Source organism: Tamandua tetradactyla, chromosome 24, assembly GCF_023851605.1.
Source record: "Tamandua tetradactyla isolate mTamTet1 chromosome 24, mTamTet1.pri, whole genome shotgun sequence".
NCBI lineage: Eukaryota > Metazoa > Chordata > Mammalia > Pilosa > Myrmecophagidae > Tamandua > Tamandua tetradactyla.
This window is the reverse complement of record NC_135350.1, coordinates 13,249,389-13,270,361: the sequence shown is the minus strand read 5'-3', so window position 1 is coordinate 13,270,361 and position 20,973 is coordinate 13,249,389. Positions and strand designations below refer to the sequence as shown.

Below are 20,973 nucleotides of genomic sequence, written 5' to 3'. Positions count from 1 at the left end.
TATACCTTCTTAGCACTTGTTATTTCAGCCAGTAGTCTCTTCAAGCTCTGCCAGGACCTCAGCAGAACCCCTAAAATTATATTCTTGTGTAAATTTGTGTTACATGTTTTCTCCATCCCTTTCTCCCTTTTACCCTTCATTCCCTCCTTCTTTTTTATTGTGAAATCTAACATATATACCAAAGAAAAGAAAAGAAAACACAATAATTTTCAAAGCACACTTCAACAAGCAACTACAGAGCAGATTTCATAGTTGTCATTCCACAGTTTCTGGTTTTTCCTTCTAGCTGTTCCGAAATGCTGGAGCCTAAAAGAAATGTCAGTATAGTGATTCAGCAGTCATAATCATTTGTTAAAACCTATCTCCTCTGTTATAACTCCTCCTCCTCCTATGATCCTTCTCCCGCTCTATAAGGACCTTTGGGCTATGTCCTTTCTAACTTTTTCATTTTGAAAAGGAGTGTCGATAATATAGGTTAGGAGGATGAAACTAGGTGATGTTCTTGGAAAGGCTGGCTGCTCTTGGTTTCAGGTTTTATCTAGCCTAGTTACCCTCTGGAGATATGGGTTTCAGGAAAGTAAACTTAGCGTATGAAACTTTTGTAGAGTCTCAATTACAGCTGTAGGCGTTCTTTAGGGTTAATAGGCATGATGTTGGTTGGGGTTTGGCAAATCATGGCAGTTAGCAATATGTAGGTGAAGCTTGTATAAGAGTAGCCTCCAGAATAGCCTCTTGACTCTATTTGACCTATCTTAGCCACTGATACCTTATTTTGTTACCTTTCGTTTCCCCCTTTGGTCTGGAAGGCATTGTGAGATCCCATGGTGCCAGGGCCAGACTCGTCCCTGGGAGTCATGTCCCATGTTGTCAGGGAGACTTTCACCCCTACGTAAGAGAGAGGGTAATGATTTTCCTTGCAGAGTTGAGCTGAGAGAGGCCACATCTCAGTAACTGAAAAGGTTTCCTAGAAGCAACTCCTAGGCATAATTATATGTAGTCTTAGCTTCTCCACTACAAAAATAAGTTTAATAAGAGCAAGCCTCAAAATCAAGGGCTTGGCCTATTTTCTTGGGAGTCCTTAATATTTGAAAGAGCACCAGGGGTTTCCCAGATGGGAAAGTTTGATAGTTAGATATTTTTTCTCCAGTCCCTCAAGGGACGCTACTGATACTTTTTTTTTTTTTTAACATATGTAGGCACCAGGGATCGAACCCAGGTCTCCGGCATGGTAGGTGAGAATTCTGCCACTGAGCCACCATTGCACCGCCCTCTACCAATACTTTTTAATTATCAGCCCACCACAATCTGGGATATTTCCTGGTATTACATTAAGCTCTACAGAATTCCAAGGCCTTGTTCTTCCTGTGCTACGCTCCATGTCTTTGAGTTGTCCGAATGAGGTATCCAGACAGGTTGATTTAGATTGTGAGCTCTAGAAGATTTAGGTTCTAGACACAATAAAGTTTTCTTCCTTTGGTCTCATACAGCTTCACTGTAGAGTACCTACCCTATCATCTGTTTGTTTTTCTCTCTAATTGCAGCCTCATCTCTTTTTCGGTTACTTTGTTATTGCTGACTTTCAGAGCTGCAGAATTCCAGCTCTGAATCTTAGGTATCACAGAAGTGCTCAGAGTTCCAGGGAAGTACCAACTTATACACATATAGCTCGGTGTCTTAGAATCTAGAAATACACTTACAACTTCGGACTAAGTATGGCTGCTAAAAGAGCTTACAATCTAGGTTCCAATTTTCTTATAAATATTTTTTGAAAGAGACTACAGTATATTTGTTCTTTTGTTTCTGGCTTATTTCACACAGCATGTTGTCTGCAAGGTTCATTCATTTTGTTGCATGCCTCATATCTTCATTCCATTTTGTAGCAGTACAATATTCCATCACATATGTATTTCAGTTCGCCTTTCAGCTTCTTGGTAGTCATTGTACCCTTTGGCCCCCTCCATTCATTGGGCATCATATTTACAATATTCTCACTTGGTTATACAATCAATAGCACTCTCAATTTTAGACAGTTTTCATTGGTCCAAAGAGACAAAGAACACAGCCTCACCAAATATTAAATCAAAACCTCCCCTAATCTTTTGTCCCTCCCACCAAATTATTTACCCCTGCTATTGCTGTAATACTGTTGCTTTCTTCCTGTTAACTGTAGGCAATAGCATCCAATTCCTTTTTCTCTTTTTTGTACATTTTTAACCAGGGAATCTCAATTTTGAGAGCAAATAATGAGCTATTATAATCCAGAGAACATAGTAAATGAATTTGCTTGTTCCCACTATTTTCTATTAGAAAACACATTGAAATATTAGAGTATATTGGCTTAAATAAGAAATACATTATTTACAAATAATAAATTGGTTTCAAGAACATGATTGTTAATGTAGTTTCTCAAGATTTGTTTGTAACAAATGTACCTAATATTTTTTCCTTCTAGTTCAGATTACTCATACCTGGAAGCCTTCTTTTACGTGGGTTTCAATAGTGTGGAAGCTAGCTTTAGTGGCTGTGGTTTATATCTGTCCAGATATAGACTTCATATTCATCTAAAAACAGACCCCACTATTCCCCACAGGTGTGGACATGTGACAGCCCAGGCTTGGTGCACTCCTACCTCCCCTTACCACAGGGTGACAGTACAGTGAAACATAAAAGATGGGAACTCTTAACTGCCTGACTATAGTCTTTCATTAGCTGTATCACTTTAGACAGATTAATTACTCTCCCTGTGTTCCACTGCTCTAACAATTGAAATGTGGAAAATGATAGTATATATCTTATGTAGTTGCTAAGAAAATTAAGATATTGCATGTAATATAGCCATTCAGAGAGAGGAAGAAGATTTCCAAACAGAGGGCAGTATGTGCAGTGCCCCAAAGGTCTCAGAAAGTTGTTCTAGGAATTGAGTGAAGACCAGTCGGGCCAGAGTAAGGTAAGCAAGGAAGGACAGGGGAATGAGGTGGGGTTGGCAAGAGAGGCCATGTCCAACTCATGTAACATCACATTGCCCCCAGTGAGCTTTGTTTTGTTGAAGTGTAAAGGGAATCCATTGGAAAATTTTAAGCAAAGGGATGGAGTGATTCTTTTTACATTTTAGAAAATCATTTTTGCTGCTTAGAGGGTGGTAGTCTGGAGGAGAGCAAGGGTAGAAACAGGGAACCAGTTTAGAATCTAGAATCTGATGTAGTAGGTGATGGTGGCCTGGACCAAAGCAGTAACAATACAAATGGAGAGAAGTAAATAAAGTATGCAAGTAGAATTGATGGGTTGATAGGAATGATGGAATCAAGAATAACTCGTAAGTTTCTGACTTGAGTGGCTAGGGAGATGGTGGATCACTTTCTGCAGGGAGGAAGACGGGGCCAGAGGAGAGGATTCAGGGGAAAATCTGGAGTTTATTCTGGATAACTCAAGTTGCAAATGCCTGTGTTTATCCAAGAGGAGGTGTTAGACAGGCGTTTGGATGTCCAAGTCTGAACCTCAGAGGGAAGTTCTGGGCTAGAAAGATGAAGGACTGCATATAGGAGCCAGGTTGTGGTGTGTTGAAGAATGAATAGGAATTGAGGGTGAGGAGACAGCTGTTATAGACAACACTATGTAAACTTTGTCTAAGGAGCATATGGATGGGCAGAAGCTGGAGGGCCATGTGGTTCATGGATGGTTTGGAACTTTGTTAAGATGAGAGCTATTAGAGCATATTTGCATGCTCTATGTATATTAAACTCACAGAGTGTAAGAAGAAAATGATACAGGAGAAAGCATAATAACTGAGACAGGAAAAGTTTTTGAGGAAGCCTACAGGATACAAAATGGAGACCACCTAAGGAATGATCAGCATTTGAGAAAGAGGGTCATTTTACTATAATAGGAGGGAAGGAAGAGATGGTAAGTATAGATAGAGTTCCATAGGTTTTATAGTGAGAAGATAAGAGAGTCAAGAGTAAGAGTTGGTTGTGCAAAATAAGTATATTGGGAAGGACTTTCCATGTGGGAGGGCAATAAGTGCAAAGACATGGAAGCATGCAACTGTGTGAATTGAAGGAATTCCAGTACTTAAGCATATCTGAAATAGAGGGTTAAGAGGTACATGGTGCTGAGATGATAAGGTGAGGCTGGAAAAGTGGACAAAAAATCAACTTATGGAAAGTTTTCTTTGAAGTGTTTCTCTTTCCAATAGAGAGCCAGTAGATGTCTTTAATCTGCAAATAGTTTGACTTTATCTGATTTCAGAAGATTGGAATAGATGGGTGTGAGAAGGCAATTAGGAAGCTTCAGTTTTACCTACTGGTACAAGCTAACAGTTGATTCTATGGAATAAGTTGTTTAGGATGTCTCTAGACCTTCTACTTCTGATGAGTGGTGATTAGGTTCCAATTCATCAAGATAAGAAAGAATGGAGAGGATCAGGTTTATGAATGACAAGAGCTCAGTTAGGAGGTGTTGTTTGACATACCTGTGGGCCATCTCAATGAAGGCATCTAGTAGGCGTGCTGGGAGGTGAGCCTCAAAAGGGAGAAGGCTTCAAGAATGCCCAAATATGTCTGTTATTGTTTGTTTGATTCTGAACCTGAAGAAAAGTTGCTTGTTTTGGTTTAGACTATTACTAAGCTTGTCTTCTATTAAGTAAGGCAATGTGACAAAATAAAGAAAATATTCTCAAAAGAAGTTTGGTAATACATATCAAGATCCTAAAACTGTTAATAGTTTATGATCCAATTATTCTACAATCTACCGTGAGGAAAAACAAAAATGCAAAGATTTATATGCAAAGATGGTTAGAAACAACTTAGTTGTAATGGTAAAAAGTATAAGATAGCAGATAGCAAAGAAACTAGGAGGTATACATCAATATATGTTAACTGTGTGATCATTCTAGATATTACTGGTGACTTCCATTTTCTTTTTGCTGTCTGTGATTTGCAGATTTTCTAAAATGTGCATTCATAACTGTTGTAAGGAGGAAAACAGTGAAGTTGGAAATAGTGGATAAAATGGAAATGTCCAACAACTTCAACAAAATTTTATTTTCACTTTGGATTCACCTGTGGGAGCCAAGAAACTATGTACCTGGGCTTAAACTGCCCACACAGTACACTTCTCTCTAAGAGAGTTTACCTGGCTTTGGTCAGTGACTCCACTGATCATCTCATTGGAAACTCTCCAAAACTATTAAAAGATAATTTTCAGAAAAAGGTAAAATCATGACTCACACAGATTAACACATTAAAATTAACACATTAAAGAATTTATTTACTCATATGATATGAGGAAAGTATTCTAGTTTGCTAGCTGCCGGAATGCAACACACCAGAGATGGAAGGGAATTTATTTCGTAAAAAACATATAGTTCTTCAGAGGAAAGGCAGCTTTCAACTGAGGTTCTTTCTTACATGGGAAGGCACAGGGTGATCTCTGCTGGCCTTCTCTCCAAGCCTCTGGGTTCCAACAACTTTCCCTGGGATGATTTCTTTCTGTATCTCCAAAGGCCTGGGCTGAGCTGCAAGTGCTGAGATGAGGTATGCTGAGCTGCTTGGGCTGTGCTACATTAAGCGCTCTCATTTAAGCACCAGCCAATTAAATCAAACATCATTCATTGCAGCAGGCATGCCTCCTAGCCCACTGCAAATGTAATCAGCAACAGTTGAGGTTCACATGCCATTGGCTCATGTCCACAGCAATAGAACTAAGTATCTTCACCTGGCCAAGTTGACACCTGCATCTAACTACCACAGACAGTAAGGCAGAAATCATACAGCACAAATTTATATAGAGTAAAGAAAAATTAGGATGAATTGCTAATGAAGACTGTTTTTTCTGAGTGGAGTGTCCGAAAAGAAGTCAAATCACTATCAAACTGGATAGAATTTACATATCTATCAGTACCTATGACTTTAAGTTGTGAAACTGCTCAAGGATAATGAGCAGCTTTGCAATTTGACAACCTGGAAGGACATGCTATAGCTGATACATCGTTTTTTTACTGAAACACAAAATTTTTTACTATAGGGCTAGAACTTTGGCCCTTCACTTGAGCCCTGCTTGTCACATTGTGGTTTTCTTTTGTTTATGGTGCATGAAGATATATATGTTGTTTTGAGAATGGAACTGAGAGGGCCCTTAAGTGTGAACTTACACCTTTATCTTTAATGGAAATTATGTATTCCTTTTATTAATAATAATAAAGATGGTTTATCTAAAATATTACATAGCTCTGGAAGTAAACTGAAATCTTGTTACTGGCTCCTCTCTGTAATTGCCTCCCTTTTATTTTGAAGTTCAAACAGGTCATGCCCACATCATAATATTTACACATGTCCCTGTTGTAATATACTATAGCCCTGGCTCCTTTTTTTCACTGCCAAACTTGTCCCCTTCTTTTTCTTACAACCAATTTCTTCCTGAATTCTGAACCTGTCAAAGATCACAGTAACTGGTTAGCTTGAAGCTAGGAGTCCAACTTGGTTGTGACTGCAGAGCCTCTGGTATTTCCACCAGATCATTATTGCCCCCCAAAAGAGTCAAAGAAGACACGTCATTTGAGCTGAACCTTGAGGGAAGGCTGGGATTGTTAGGCAGCAGTAGATAAAGAAAGGCACTTGAATGATAAGTCAGTGACAAATAGCTTAATTTGACTAGAGCCTACATTCTTGCTCTAAAGGAACCAAGGGATAAGGCTCTAGAGGAGAGTTGACCCATGCTTTGCATGCTGGGCTCATAAACAGGACCTTATACTTCTCAACACTTGTGTTTTTTAATCTTCATATCAGCTCTGCAAGAGAAACTTGAAAAAACTGAAACTTGAGAAAACTGAAGTACAGTGTGGTTTGATGACTTACTGTAATAAAATCTCACCTGTTAGTGCCTTAATTGAGTGTAGAACCCCTGAAGTCTTTTCCACTGTAGGGTCACTGTTCTACTTTATATAAGCTGCTTATGGCAAAGGGGGTTTGAAGCACAGACAGAAGTGATTAGAACTATGTTTTGGAATGATAAGTGATAAAAAGAAGCCTAATCATCTTTTGTCCTGATACTGAATACCTTTCAAAAGCACTAACCCTTGACCTTGCACTAAAATTTGGAATTCAGAATGATTTTATGGAGAAATTAGGCACAGGTCTGTGAAGGCACTTCGGGAGAGGGCCCCCACTGGAGCCCAGTGACTTACAGTGCGTTCCTCACACTGGCAGCGTCTGTATAACTCTAGAGCTTATTAAAATGCAAATTCTCAGATCCCTCCTCAGACCTACTAGATGAGAAATCTCTGGGGGCAGGACCCAGGAATCTTTTATTTTAACAAGGCTTCCAGGTGATTCTCAGGCATGAAAAAGTTTGAGAAGTCCTGCTAGTTTTCCCTGATCACTCTGCCTTTCTCAGCGTTTCCTTATCAAGTGGATGCCTCTTTAAAATGACTTCCCCAGTATTGCCCTAGAAAGTTCAACAGCACATTAAATAATAAGCACTTTGTGATCATGAATTATCATTAACACCTAGGAACTTGGTTCACAAACTGTCTTTAGCATTGTACAGATTCCAGCATAGAATTTTTTTAATGCAACTTTTTTGAGATACTTTCACATACCGTATAATCCATTCAAAGTATACAATCATTGGCTCACAGTATCATCATAGACTTGTGCATGCGTCTCCACAATCAATTTTAGAACATTTTTATAACTCCAGAAAAATAAAAAAGAACACCCAAAACATCCCATACCCCTCTTCCTCCCCTTTTATTTATTTATTTATTTATTCATTCATTCATTCACTCATTCTTGTCTTTATTACTCATCTGCCCATACACTGCATACAGGAAGTGTCACTAACAAGGTTTTCACAATCACACAGTCACATGATAAAATCTAACATTGAATTTAACTTATACATAGAGATGATAAGGATAAACATCAAAAAACTGATTATCTTTGGGGAAAGTTGTGCAATTATGGGAAAGTAAAGGGAGGGAATTTTTATCCTCTATTTCTGTATTTGACTTTTGTACATGGAGACTAATTTGTTTAATTAAATATATATATATATTTGGCATGGGCAGGCACCAGGAATCAAACCTGGATCACTGGCATGGCAGGTGAGAACTTTGCCATTGCGCCACCATTGTCTGCTATAATTAAATGTTTTTAAAGAAATATTTTGATGGAGAATTCTGATCTGTTTTCAAGTGAATATATTTTGTTCTCAATTTCAGATAGTTTTACTAACTTTAAAAATAATCACCTTTGCCCTTCTCATCTTAGTTGTGTTATATTTTTAATACAATTTTTGGGGGGAGGGTGCATGGTCCAGGAATCGAACCCAGGTCTCCCACTTGAAAGGCGAGCACTCTACCATTGAACCACCCATGCACCCAGTTGTGTTATATTTTTAGAAATGAAATTCAAATGAATAACTTTGAGTTAATGATTAATGTGACAGGAGATGTTTTGTTGAAACAGATCATCTACATTGTGTTTAATACTAGAAATATGTATTTGAATGTTTTTGTATTTCACTTATTGAGGTGTTTTTATTTTGGGCACTATGAGATATTATTTGAATCAGTCATTATCTTATTTTTTTCCTTGTTAGCAGTAAATACAGTTTTAACCACTGATTTAGTATTTTAATTTTAATAGTGTGCCTTAAATAAATCCTGAGAGCTTTAAAAACTACAATTTACAAAAAATCTTCATGTGTAATTACTGGCAGACCTATTACTAATGATACGTCAAAAGTTGAGATCAGGGCGGGCCATGGTGGCTCAGCAGGCAAGGACGCTTGCTTGCCATGCCAGAGGACCCGGGTTCGATTCCCGGTGCCTGCCCATGTAAAAAAATAAAAATAAAAAAAGTTGAGATCAATACGAAATGGCCACCATTGTGACTACAGTACTAATTGCTCTAGCACAAGTTTTTTTTAGTTCCACATACTTATGAACCAATTCTTCAGTGCCCTTTCTGTTACCACAATATCTTTTTCACACAGTGCACCATGGTGTCATGTCGACTTCATTAAGCACCAGTGAAATTATAAACACAAACACCAAAGGAAGCACTAAAAACATATTCCATAATAAGGCGGCTGTTCAGATATTGTAGACTCAGCAGCTCTGTCCAGTAGAACTTTCTGTGATGCTGGCAGTGTTCTGTTCTTTTGCTGCCCAATATGGTAGCCACTAGCCACATGTAGCTATTTAAATTTAAATGAACTAAAATTAAATATTAATATTTCCATTCCTCAGTCATATTTGCCAATTTCACCTGCTTGATAGCTGTGTGTAGCTAGTGGCTACCGTATTAAACAGATCTTGGGCAATATTTGTCAAACTCTAATGTGCATTATGAATCTAATGGGGATCTTACTAAAATGCATATTCTGGTTAATTAAGTTGGGGCTGGGTCTATGATTCTGCATTGCTAACTAACCCCAAGGTGGTGCTGATGCTTCTGGTCTGGAGATCATACTTTGAGAAACAAATATTTAGAATACGCTTGTATCCATATATATCAGGCAATCACCTGAAAGGAAAAACCAAATTTAAAAATTCTGACCAATTTCAGGATTCTCAGGGGTCCTGGCACCACAGTTTGAGAACCACTGTCCCAGTGCGTTACTGCAACAGCATGCAGCCAGAAAGGCTGCAAGCGTCTCTAAGGGAAGTTGAATTTTTTATCATGCATATCATATAAGGGTAAAAATAATCTCCTGATAGCACGTACTTCAACATTCCCTTTTTTTAAAAAAAATGGAAAAATCTTTCCTTCTTACAGATACTATCTGTGAAGCTGTGTGGAAATCAGAAATACTATCAATCATACCTTTACAGTACAGTGCTGCCACCTGATGGTAAGCTTTCTTATCATTTCTTTGATTCAAATATTGATTTATTTACAGTCTTCTAAATAGAGTTGTAACTGAATTTTCAGCAAAACAAACTTCTCTTGCATTCCTACCCTCAGGGTGGTCTCAGTTCTTCATTTTTCTCTTCCTGTAATATCTCATGCTTTTTTTGCAAAATCCTACACCAGCAATCAGAGGAAATAGAATTGAAAAAGCTACAGATTTTGCCCTCATGGACTTAACTATTTACCTGGAAAGACATTAGAAAGATAATGGTAAATGTTGTAAGAAAATGTTATAAAATAGTAGGGGATATATAGCCTATAGTATGAGGAAGGCGCTATACAAGCAATACAGATTATTACAGGAATTCAGAAGATTATGGAGTCTATGTTTAAGCGTTCCTTTTAGAATTCTTATATTTTGGAGTTATTTTTTAATAACTTTTTAATAAATACTTCCATTCCTATATTATCTCTTTTCTTTTCTTGACAGAAATAACAGTTAATTATAGACATGGCCTTCCCTTGATTACACTTACTCTACCATCCAGAAAAGAGCGCTGTCAATTTGTAGTCAAACCAATGTTATCAACAGTTGGATCATTCCTTCAGGACCTACAAAATGAAGATAAAGGTGTCAAAACTGCAGGCGTATTCACACCAGGTATCCCTATGTGTGTGTTTACACCTTTGTCCAGGCACTTCTTTGTCTCTTCTTTTCAGTCTTAGTTTTGGCTCTTTACTTTTCTAGAAAAAAAAAATTGATTCTTTATTTTATTATATATTAACGGTTGACCTTTACTGAGCACTTCATTTTTATACATTAATAATATTAAAACATTAATTCCATTGAATAAGAAATTAATAGAATAAGCTTAATGCTAGTTTCAGTTACTTATTTCATATATGTACCTGAAAATTTGTTCTATAAGAAATTTGTAATGTCACAGGCTTTAGTATGTAATTTTGAGCAAAATTTGAATAATAAAAAATGAGCTGCAGTTTCAATGATTAAAATAGTGTATAATTGAGATACATACATATCCATTAATTTTTGTTATAAAGCAATTACAATGTAGTATTTTTTTTACTAAATTAATTCTTAGGAAGTATATATGTGTATTTAATACTAGCAGAGGTGGTTGTTTAATCATTTAAATATTTTAAATTGAGAGTATAGATTTTATGTTCTAGAGATCTGAAATGGTCTTAGCCCAAGTGCCTCTAAAATAGCATAAAAAATTCTTTACCCCATCTCTTTTGGTGTGCTAAAGCCACCAGAATGCAGCATACCAGAAATGGATTGGCTTTTTTTTAATGAGTTTTTCCTTTTTATTTCTTTTTCTGAATTGATGCAAATGTTCTAAGAAATGATAATGGTGATGAATATACAACTATGTGATGATATTGTTAGTTATTGATTATATACCAAGAATGGAATGATCATATGGTAAGAATGTTCGTATTTGTATGTTGTTATGTTTAAAAAAAATTAAAAACAAAAACAAAAGCAGATACATAAACTTTTAGATCACTTTAAAGTTAAGAATAAAAAAGAAAGACCCAATTTGCTTACTAGGACTATGCTAGTTCTCTGTCTTTGAAGTCCACTTTTATACACAGGATTTGTACATAGCTGCTCACCCTTATGTCTGATAATTTCTAATATCAAACCAGAGAACCCTAAGTTACCCTATCGACTTGTTTAAATAAAACAGGAACCCACTAAAATGATTCAAGTCAGAGATTTATCAATTCATCCTTAGAGAAAATGGAAAATTGGTGTGGTGGTTTTACAATATGTCCATAAATTTGTAGCACTCTTCAAAAGGTAGAGTCTAATTCCACTTCTACTGAATGTTGAGCTAGACCTAGTGACTTGCTTCTAATGAACAGAAAGGAGGGGAGGAATGCTATGTGAACTCCAAGTCTAGGTAATAAAAAGGAGAGCTTCTGCCTGTTTCCCCCTTCTCGCACCCTCTGTCTCTTTCTCTCTTGAATCACTCAACCTGAAGGAAGTCAGTCATTTCTTGTGAGGACACTGAAGCAGCCCGTGGAGAAACCCAAAGAAAAGCAACAGAGGCCTCCTGCCAACAAGCGTCACCAACTTGCCAGACATGGGATCCTTCAGCCCCAGTAAAGCCTTTAAGTGACTGTAGCTCCAGCTGACATTTTTACTGTGACCTCATGAGACACTCTACTAGAACCACTCAGCTAAGATCCTGAACTTTGGGCCCACAGAAATTAAGAGGATAATAACTGCTTACAGTTGTATTAAGCCTCTAAATCACTGGAGCTAAATCATAACTCAGCAATAATTAATCATTGATAACAACTAGTAAGGAATGCAAAAAAGTAACATTATTAAATTTCACATGAATCTAAGATCTAATGACTGCTGCTTAAAATAAAAATCAAGAATGTTATCTGACAATATAAAATCCCATTAGAAATTTTGCTTTGCTCGATATATGCTAAATGGTATATTAAAGCAAGTATAAGAGAAATTCTCACCTTGCAAGTTACAGCTCCAACGACCTGCCACATGTCTGCTATATCCCACTTCTCATATTGCATGGATTTTATCTTTTCAGTGATTGAAATAGAAACTTATAGTTTTCCTTTGTATACTCCAGTTTTCCAAGCTGGCTTTTTTTGTAGCAGAAACACAGATGCAAAATTAATACTATCCAACGTATTCTGTAAGTTGGCATCTAACAAAGTACTAAATGGACAAGCCTGTAGAAGCAAGGCAAGCAATTGGCTCAATGTTGCATTTAGCTCAGCTTCATTTTTTTGACTCGAGTAAAGAAAATCCTGCAACCCAAAGAGACGTTCAAAGCCTTGTGAAATTTCACTAATGCTAATTAATGGTGGACAAGGAGATAAAGGTTGTTCAACTAGTGGAACACAAGCATATATTATGCCGTTCTTCAGAAGAGCAACATCTGGCTAGAGTTCTTCAACTTCTACTGAGAGTCCATAGACAGATGTTTTATTGATACGTGAACAGCTATCACGACTCTCCACAAAATCGGTATCATCATCCAGTAATCTAAGTTCAAAGAGAAGTGCTTTAAGAAAGGGTCCATCTTCAGAAATAGGCACATAACATACTCCATTGAAGACTTTGGCTCATTTTTCAACAGTTGGATACCGTCTTGTTAAATCTTAATTGATGGGCATTATCCTTTGGCATGGATGGATAATATGACAAGGCAGTACCCGTTCAGCCCTGGAGAATTTCACAATGCCACAAAATGGAGTTCCTGGTTCATGGCTTCTGAGCCACACTGCTTGCTGCGCCACGATGGGCCACTAAAAGATCAGTCCATTTCTAATTATGGTCACCACTAGGAAGAGTGCAGACTGGCTTTTTCCTAATGGACTCTTACCAACAGCCCTGAAGCTCATCCGGAGCTACATTCTACACCACCAGCTCTCGGTTGGGCTTGGCAGAAAAGGTTGCTCCTTCAGATGACGTGAGTAAAATCAGAATTGGCTTTTACAAAGGGGATTTATTAAGTTACAGATTTACAGTTCTAAGACCATGGAAATGTCCAAAATAAGGCATCAACAAAACGATACCTTCACTCAAGAAAGGCCATCTTGTTTGGGGTTTCTTTGTCAGATGTGAAGGCACATGGCCACGTCTGCTGTCCTCACCAGTCTTCAGGTTTCACATGACACTCTCAGCTTCTGACATCTCCTGGGCACCCTCCTTCTGCATCTCCAAACATCTGTGTCTCTTGGTTTTGTTTCTCTGCCCACTGTGTCAGCTCTGAGCTCTCTCTGTATTTTTCTACCTTTTATTCTTTTCATACAGGGCTCCAGTAAAAGGATTAAGACCCACTTTGAATGGGCAAGGTCATATCTTCATCTAATCAAAAGGTCCCACCTTCAGTTGGGTGGGTTGTATCTCCATGGAAACAACCTAATCAAAAGTTCCCACAGAAAAATAGGTTTGCCCCCACAAGACTGGATTGGAAGAACATGGCTTTTCTGGGGTACATAATAGTTCAAATGAGTACACTGTCCCAACACAGAGGCTTCAAATACAGCTAAATGAATAAATTTGCATTGTTATTTTATTGTCATATTACATGCTTAGAATAAACTTTTTGAAAAGGAAATTCAGAACCAATTAAGGGGTAAATACAGAAGTTGGAAAAATGGGGATTAAAGAATTTCTTCAATCAACAAATGTTTATTGAACATCTCACATAGCTCAAGCACTGTTCTAGATGCTGGAAGTAGAGCAAAGAACAAAAGAGATAATGAAGTTCCTACCCTAATGAAGCTTACATTTTACAGAGGAGAAAGAAACAAGATAATGAAATAAAACGTTGAGTTAGATAAGTGTTCTGGAGAAAAATAAAATGGAGAAGGGGGATTGAGTGTGTTTGTAGGTGAGGGAGGCTTGCTGAGGTCATACTTGATTGAACACGTGGAAGAGATCAGAGAGGGAGCCAGGTGAAAAGAAGAACTCTCCAGCCAAAGGCTGTGGGTGGGAGCAGAGTTCAATGTAGTTGGAAAGAAGGGAGCTAGGTGGTAGGAGGAGAGATCTTACAAAACCTTGTCACGGACTTTGGATTTAACTGGAAGGGGAGCTCTTTTCTCGGTAAAACCTAGATCAATGAATAAGGTTTTAGCCAGTGGCCACAATGATCTTCCTAATATGTCATTCCTGAATTAGATTGACATTCCCCCAGTATCAGAAGGGGGCAGAACCTGCCTTCCTGAACTTTTAAGAGCAGGTTGATGCAAATCCAGAACTCAGAATGTGTTGAACTAAGCACCATGAGTATGTGCTTAATAAATATTTATTGAATGAATGAAAGAAGAGATATTAAAACAATAATGTTTACCCTGCTTATTTGAGCAGCCTTGGAACATTAAGTACTCAAAAAGACTAGAACTTGTCAAGACAAATTGCACCAGACAGTGTTAAACAGGCAAAGATGCACTTTATTCCAGGCAATTTCAATAGGGGAGAGAGACCCAGGACTAAGCCTGAACTCGACTCCATTGAAACAAAGGGTGACAGGGTTTTTAAGGGATAGAATGGAAAAGTACTGGAGAATGTTAGGATTGATCACTGGGATGAGTGAGTGATTTACTGAGTTTCCAATTAGGGCTATTTGGTTCTGAATGCTTTCTTTTGTGTGTGTGTGATTTGGCCACCTGGATCTCTAAGGGGAGGAGCGAGAGGAAGAATTTATTCATGCAACAAATATTTATTGAGCATCTTACATAGCTCAAGTGCTGAATAAATTCGTCTGGCCTAGATGAGAGAGTGGTCAGGAGCTGAAGTCGGAGAAATCTATCTACAGTTTAGTCAAACTAGGGGGAAGTTAAAGCTATTTTGATCAACATCTTAGAGAAAAGGGGCATTTTGGATTGAGTGAAAACATTTTATGGGGGTTTAAATGAACCCTCACTCAAGAATAGAAAGAAAATTCAGCACTGTATCATTACCTACTTAAAGACTTTTGGATCTCTTGCTGTTCATATAGTACTTTAAAGGATAATATATTTTAACGGAGAAATCATATTCAGGTGATTTATTCTTATAGTGATATTTTAAGGAACCAGTTTGGAATCTTTAAATGTAAATTTTCAAATGACACTCAAAAAGTCAGATAAAATAATTGGTGTATTGCTGATCTTTTTTTTAAGAGGCCGTGTGGGTGGAATTTGCTTGTGTTTAATTTGGACTTGAGTGTTCTGTGCTTATCACGGTTTTGCCCATTGTGTGGGTTGAATTATTTGGCAATTCTTGGGAAGATGATCTAACCCGAACTGATGAACAGGAACCCAAACAGCCAAATTCTAGGAACAGACCCAGGTGCAGACTTGACTTGCTGCCTTCTGGAAGAAAAGTGAGCCAGACAGAAGGCAGGCAACCAGGTTCTTAGGGCATTTTGCTAGCAGTGTTCCCCTGCTGTCTCGCTTATTAATGTACCTGAAATAACTCTAGTTGAATGTAACCAAGCAAATGCCAGGCCAGGAGAAAATACACATTCAGCATTTTTCTGGACTTTATTTCACGTAGTGATGTGTGGACTCTTCCGAAGGAAAAAATGGTAAAAACAGAAACCCCTAAACAGACCCTTTTGTTTTTTTTTCTTTTTTGCTTATTTAATGATTATTTTGCTTTCTTAACACCTGGGTTACGTTAAAATTTAATTCAGAAATATAATAACAAAAACTAGGTCATATGAAAAGTTGTGCAAGCCCTATTTGATGTTAAGAAATTTCCAAGAGATTTTTTTTTTCTGACATTTGAAATTGCTGTTAGAATTTCTCCTGCCTCTCCCCACCTCCACAAATAAATCACACAGATAGAAATTTGTCCCTTGGACTTAATTATGCTCATTACTGCTACCCCTGCCCCCTTACAGTTTTGCCTTTTTCATTTTTCATAAGTTAGAAAAGGCGGTGAGCCAATGTAATGGTAGTGTGTGGTGTTGTTTAGCTATCAAGTTTTTAATGAACAGAATCAATCACCTCTAGAAAAAATAAGAGAAAGGCAGAGTTTTTCTTTTTTCTTTTTTTAATTGCTACCTATGTACTGCCTACATGTGATATTAAGGGGCTTGGTTGCTAACAGCAGAAATGGCCTTTGGCTAAGCAGAGAAGTAATGAGTCTGCAGGCTATCAGATTGGAAATAGCAGAGACCAAGTTAGCCCAGGAACCACCTGCTGGGCTCCCCAGAACAACCTCCCTTCCCACCCCCTGGACACTGCCACCTCCACTGCCTTAACCTTGCTCTGAAGAATTTCCACCGAACCCCTGCATCTTTGCATGGCCATCTGCAGAGACTGAGTCTTATCAGGGATAGCCATGTGGCTCTCACTCAGCCCAGACAAGAGAGTTGGGGGAGAAGGAATGCCTGATCCACCTTGTCCTCTCTATGGGAGATTGAGCAACAGTGGAAGACCCTCTCCCCAACAATGAGGGTATTTGGGTATTGGGGAGCCTACAAAAAGGGAAATGTCTACAACTGTATTGAAAAGGCATGTTGAAAGTATTTTTCTGTATGCTGAAAAATGATCCTTATTGTTTTAAAACAAGGACATATTTTTGTATTATGTTTTCTCTTAAAGATGGTAGCAAGATTCCAGCATCAACCTTGATGGAAATTTTGCTAATGAATGATTTTAAAGTTGTCATTAATGAAATAACATACGATGTACAGTGCCCCAAGAAAGGTAAGAAATACAGCTATCCAACTACCTTAACACTTGCCTTTGCCTGTGGGCTTTATAGGGAGCATGGCTTATCATGAGAATCTTCTTAATTGATTAAAAGACCAAAAGGTAATTGGAAAATCAGTATTTAAGCTTTTCTAGCAGGGGTGTAAGTGATCAGTAGAAGTTGCTCAGCAGAGCTTTTAGTCCCATCTACTCTTCTTAGATTTTTAAAACTTCACCTTTGGACCTTGAATGCTTAATTCCTGAGTCTGCTTCTGATGGTTGCTTGGTCTCTTCAGACTGTTTTTTCTTACCTTTTAGCATACCGTGTAATTTTTTTGTTGAAAGCTGAAGTGTGTATCAGGTAATGGAAATTGAGATAAATAGGCTTTTAGTTGTGACATTTTAACTTTTTCTACCTAGGAATTAGGTTGTGTTTAATGTTTCCTGTGTCAGAGCCTTTACTTTCCTTAAATGTCCTTGTCTTTGTTTTCCTTCTTGTCTTTGGTTTCCTTAGAAACTCTTTAAATGGAGTGTGTTTCTTGCAGCTCTCTCAGTTACAATCTATTGTTATAAGTCCTGTTGATGTGGTAGTAATGTGGAGAGGAAAGAGAAGTGTTCTATAACCTTCCTATTAAATCTTGTGGGTTTCGTCATCGTTGTTTTGTCGTTGTTTCTTACTGGGCCAGAGTCCTTGAGCCATGACCTTCAGATGAGTTTCCTAGGCTTTAGTTTTTCTCCCCTTACATGAGACAGGAAGACTAGAGGGTGCTGAATTTGACTAATTGCCTCCCCCACGGTCTCTGTAGGCTCTGAAAAGTAGTTTCCCTTGAAGGCAAGTCTTTGCTACGGAGAAAGTCCTCTGGGTATATTTCAAGATGGTTACTTTCCTCTTCTTCGCTACTGAAAACAAGGAAGCAAGGGTATCTTTTTCTGAGAATTTGGTGGGACTCCTGGAAGTAAAACTCAGAAAAAGGTGGAAGGCTTCCCTAAGATGGGGCCCCCAGAGTTTTTAACTCTCAAGCTAGTCCACACTGAGCCTCCAGGAATTCATCAGTTATACGTGTGCTGTGGGTCGTGGCTGCATAGGCTTTTGTTCCCCTTATGCTGTGATTATAGGCAGTTGGGGTTGGGAGGGGAGAAGAACTCATGAGTCCATACCAAAGTAAACAGATGATAAATAAGGGAGGGCTGTTGCTTACAGTTAAAATGCCAGGTGCCTACTGATAAATTTGGAAGAGGTACTGGAGTTGGAAAATCATTATTTTACAGCCAAATTCTAAATGAGGCAGGAATCATCTATAGATGCTATATTAGGGTGGAAGGATTGGGGGGAGGGAGAAGGATTTAAAGAAACTAAGGAACTTCTAAAAAAAAATTCCTTAAGTAAGCAAATCATAAGGATACAGGAGCCCACTAATCATTTCTGGGACAATTTGAGCACCAATATAAATAAGGATAGTGTCTTTGTGACCAGCTGCCATAATTTTTTGGACCACTTCCTTACTTTCTGGCATAACTAAATGACCCAGACTGATCTTGTACCTACCGTGCCCCAGCGCTGGTATGAGGCACTTCTCTGAGGATCCCTTAAAGAAAAAAGTTGTTTTCAATTTTAATTGTATGTTTGGAAACATATGAGAAATTAAAATGAATCATCCATTTCCACAATCATAAACATTCTTCTCTTCTTAATTCTCTTTAAGAATTTAAGTTTGTATGAGACTTGTGTTCATCCACTGATCCAGTATTTACAGGGGCTAGAGGGATCAGGTTTGCTCAGTCCCAGGAGAGACAACTGCCACTGCCAGCCCTGCCCCCAAACACTATCTACAGATAATGGTTCTGTTTGGGTCACCTTCAAAATCATCTGGTAGAGGCCATGGGGCTACTTGGGGCCTGTGCTCTAGAGGGAGTGCTGGATCCATTACCCCTCGGCATCAAACCCTCTGGGGACACGGGGGCTCCAACTGATTGTCCCAGTTCTGGTCTGTCCCCAACCCTAAGTGGCTTGCAGAGGCTGAGGAAGCTGGTGTGGCAGGGAGAGTTGAGTGATGCCAGCTTCCTGCAAGCAGCCCTGTCTCTGCTATCCCTTAATAACAGGGATGTGGAAAAATACTGAAGGGCTGAGCAGAGGCTATTCTGAGCCCAGGGGATGAAGACCAGGAGACCAAGGCAGTGCCAGAACACTGAAAGCAAAAAGCTCGAGCCCTGCTGCAGAGAACAGTTTCAACAGGCCTGTCTAGAAACAGCTTGAATACTTCTCTGTTCAGGCAAGAGGATCCAGAGGCTGCTCGTCCCACCCACACTAGGCTAACCCACCCCCAATTCCAGCCCAACAGCTGGGTGCCTGAATTTGGATCTCTTCCAGGAGGAATGAAAAGAGTAGGCCAAGCTTCCTCATGAAAGGAACAGGCTGGGGTTGAGGCTACAGCAGCGGGTCCCAGTGCCTACCCAGACCCCAGCTGGCCCTGGCAAGAAGCAGGGGCCTGGGCCCAATAGAATGACAGCTGCTAGGAGGGAAACATTCCCAGGTCTATCAACACAGCAGTGGCAAGACAGGTTTGAACCCAGAAAAGTACATGTCTCTGGTAAGTAAAATATATATTTTGCTGTCCAAGACAGGAGGACCAGGTCCTGCTGTACCACAGTTGGCTATAGAGATAGCTGCAGTATGTTGCTGTGCCCTAGTCCATCTGCTACTTCCTAAGCACTAAAGGGCTGACCATCTCTGCCCTAGGGTACAATGCAGGGAATTCCTGGCCTGGCTCCCGCTCCAAGGGGTGTAGGCTTTCTAGCTGGAACTACTTAGTAATGCTGGGGAAAGAGGGAGTAGAGCAGGGCAAGAGGCCCTGGTGAGAGCATAGCAAGACCAGGCTGCAGAGTTAGATCCAGCAGTCCCCAAAAGCAGTAGGCCTTGTAAGGGATATGAGCATTTCTACCTGTCAGGCTTCTACTGCTTGTGTAGCCGGCCATGCTGTCCCCTTGTCACCACTGCACCGAGATGTTCTGCTCCACCAGGTTGGCCAACATGTCCTCCTGAGCCAATGTGGAGACAAAGGGGCAGATGAACTTGTAGTTTTGGGTCCTTCTCTGATCATCAGTCTCCTCTAGTCATCAATCTTGAACTTCTTCCACTTCTCTGTTCTTCTTTGAGGCAGTCCTCATAGTTTGCAATCTCACTTACTTCAGCAGTGCCAGTAGCTCCTTGGATGAGTATTTCTTCCTACTTACAGACTCACTAGGCCTGACAAGCCCAGTCTTCTCTCTGCTGCTTTCCTCATCTCTTTCTCCTTGGGCTGCTGAGCCCCTGGTTGCCTTGGCTTGGTCTAATGGAGGGTGAGAAAACTTCTGTTTTAGTTTGTTAAAGCTGCTGGAATGCATTATACCAGAAATGGAATGGCTTTTAAAAAGGAATTTATTACTTTACAAGTTTAAAATTCTGTGGCCATAAAAATGTACAAACTAAGGTATCTGAGAAAAATACCTTAACTTAGGAAAGGCCAATGTCTGTCACATGGGAAGGCACATGGCTGGCATTGGCTGTTCTTGTTCCTGGGTCCGTTGTGTCTAGCTTCTGGTGCCAGTGGTTTCCTCTTCTAAGCATTCATGGGCCTTCATTTAGCTCCTCCAGGACACAACTCTTGGTTCTGGCTTGCTTACCATCTCATGGGAAGTCATATGGCAATGTCTGCTGGCTTTCTCTCCCAGCTTCTCATTTCAGAAGGCTTCCCTAGGGGCATTTTCTGTCTGCATCTTCAAACATCTCAATGTCAGTTCTGAAGCAACTTCAAAATGTTTTCCCGTTTAAAGGACTCCAGTAAACTAATCAAGACCCACCTTGGATAGGCAGAATCACAGCTCCATCTAATCAAAAGGTCGCACCCACAACTGGATGTGTCACATCTCCATGGAAACAATCCAG

General features: G+C 39.2%; 1 protein-coding gene across 1 annotated transcript in view; it reads left to right on the top strand.

Annotated features, from left to right (window-relative positions):
- MCUB (mitochondrial calcium uniporter dominant negative subunit beta) overlaps positions 1-20,973 on the top strand; it is a 136,828-nt gene that overhangs the window by 108,445 nt on the left and 7,410 nt on the right. The window contains exons 2-4 of the mRNA XM_077142563.1: positions 9,780-9,855; positions 10,345-10,515; positions 16,962-17,066. Of these exons, the coding sequence (XP_076998678.1) occupies positions 9,780-9,855; positions 10,345-10,515; positions 16,962-17,066 (352 nt within the window). The remainder of the gene's footprint in view (positions 1-9,779; positions 9,856-10,344; positions 10,516-16,961; positions 17,067-20,973) is intronic.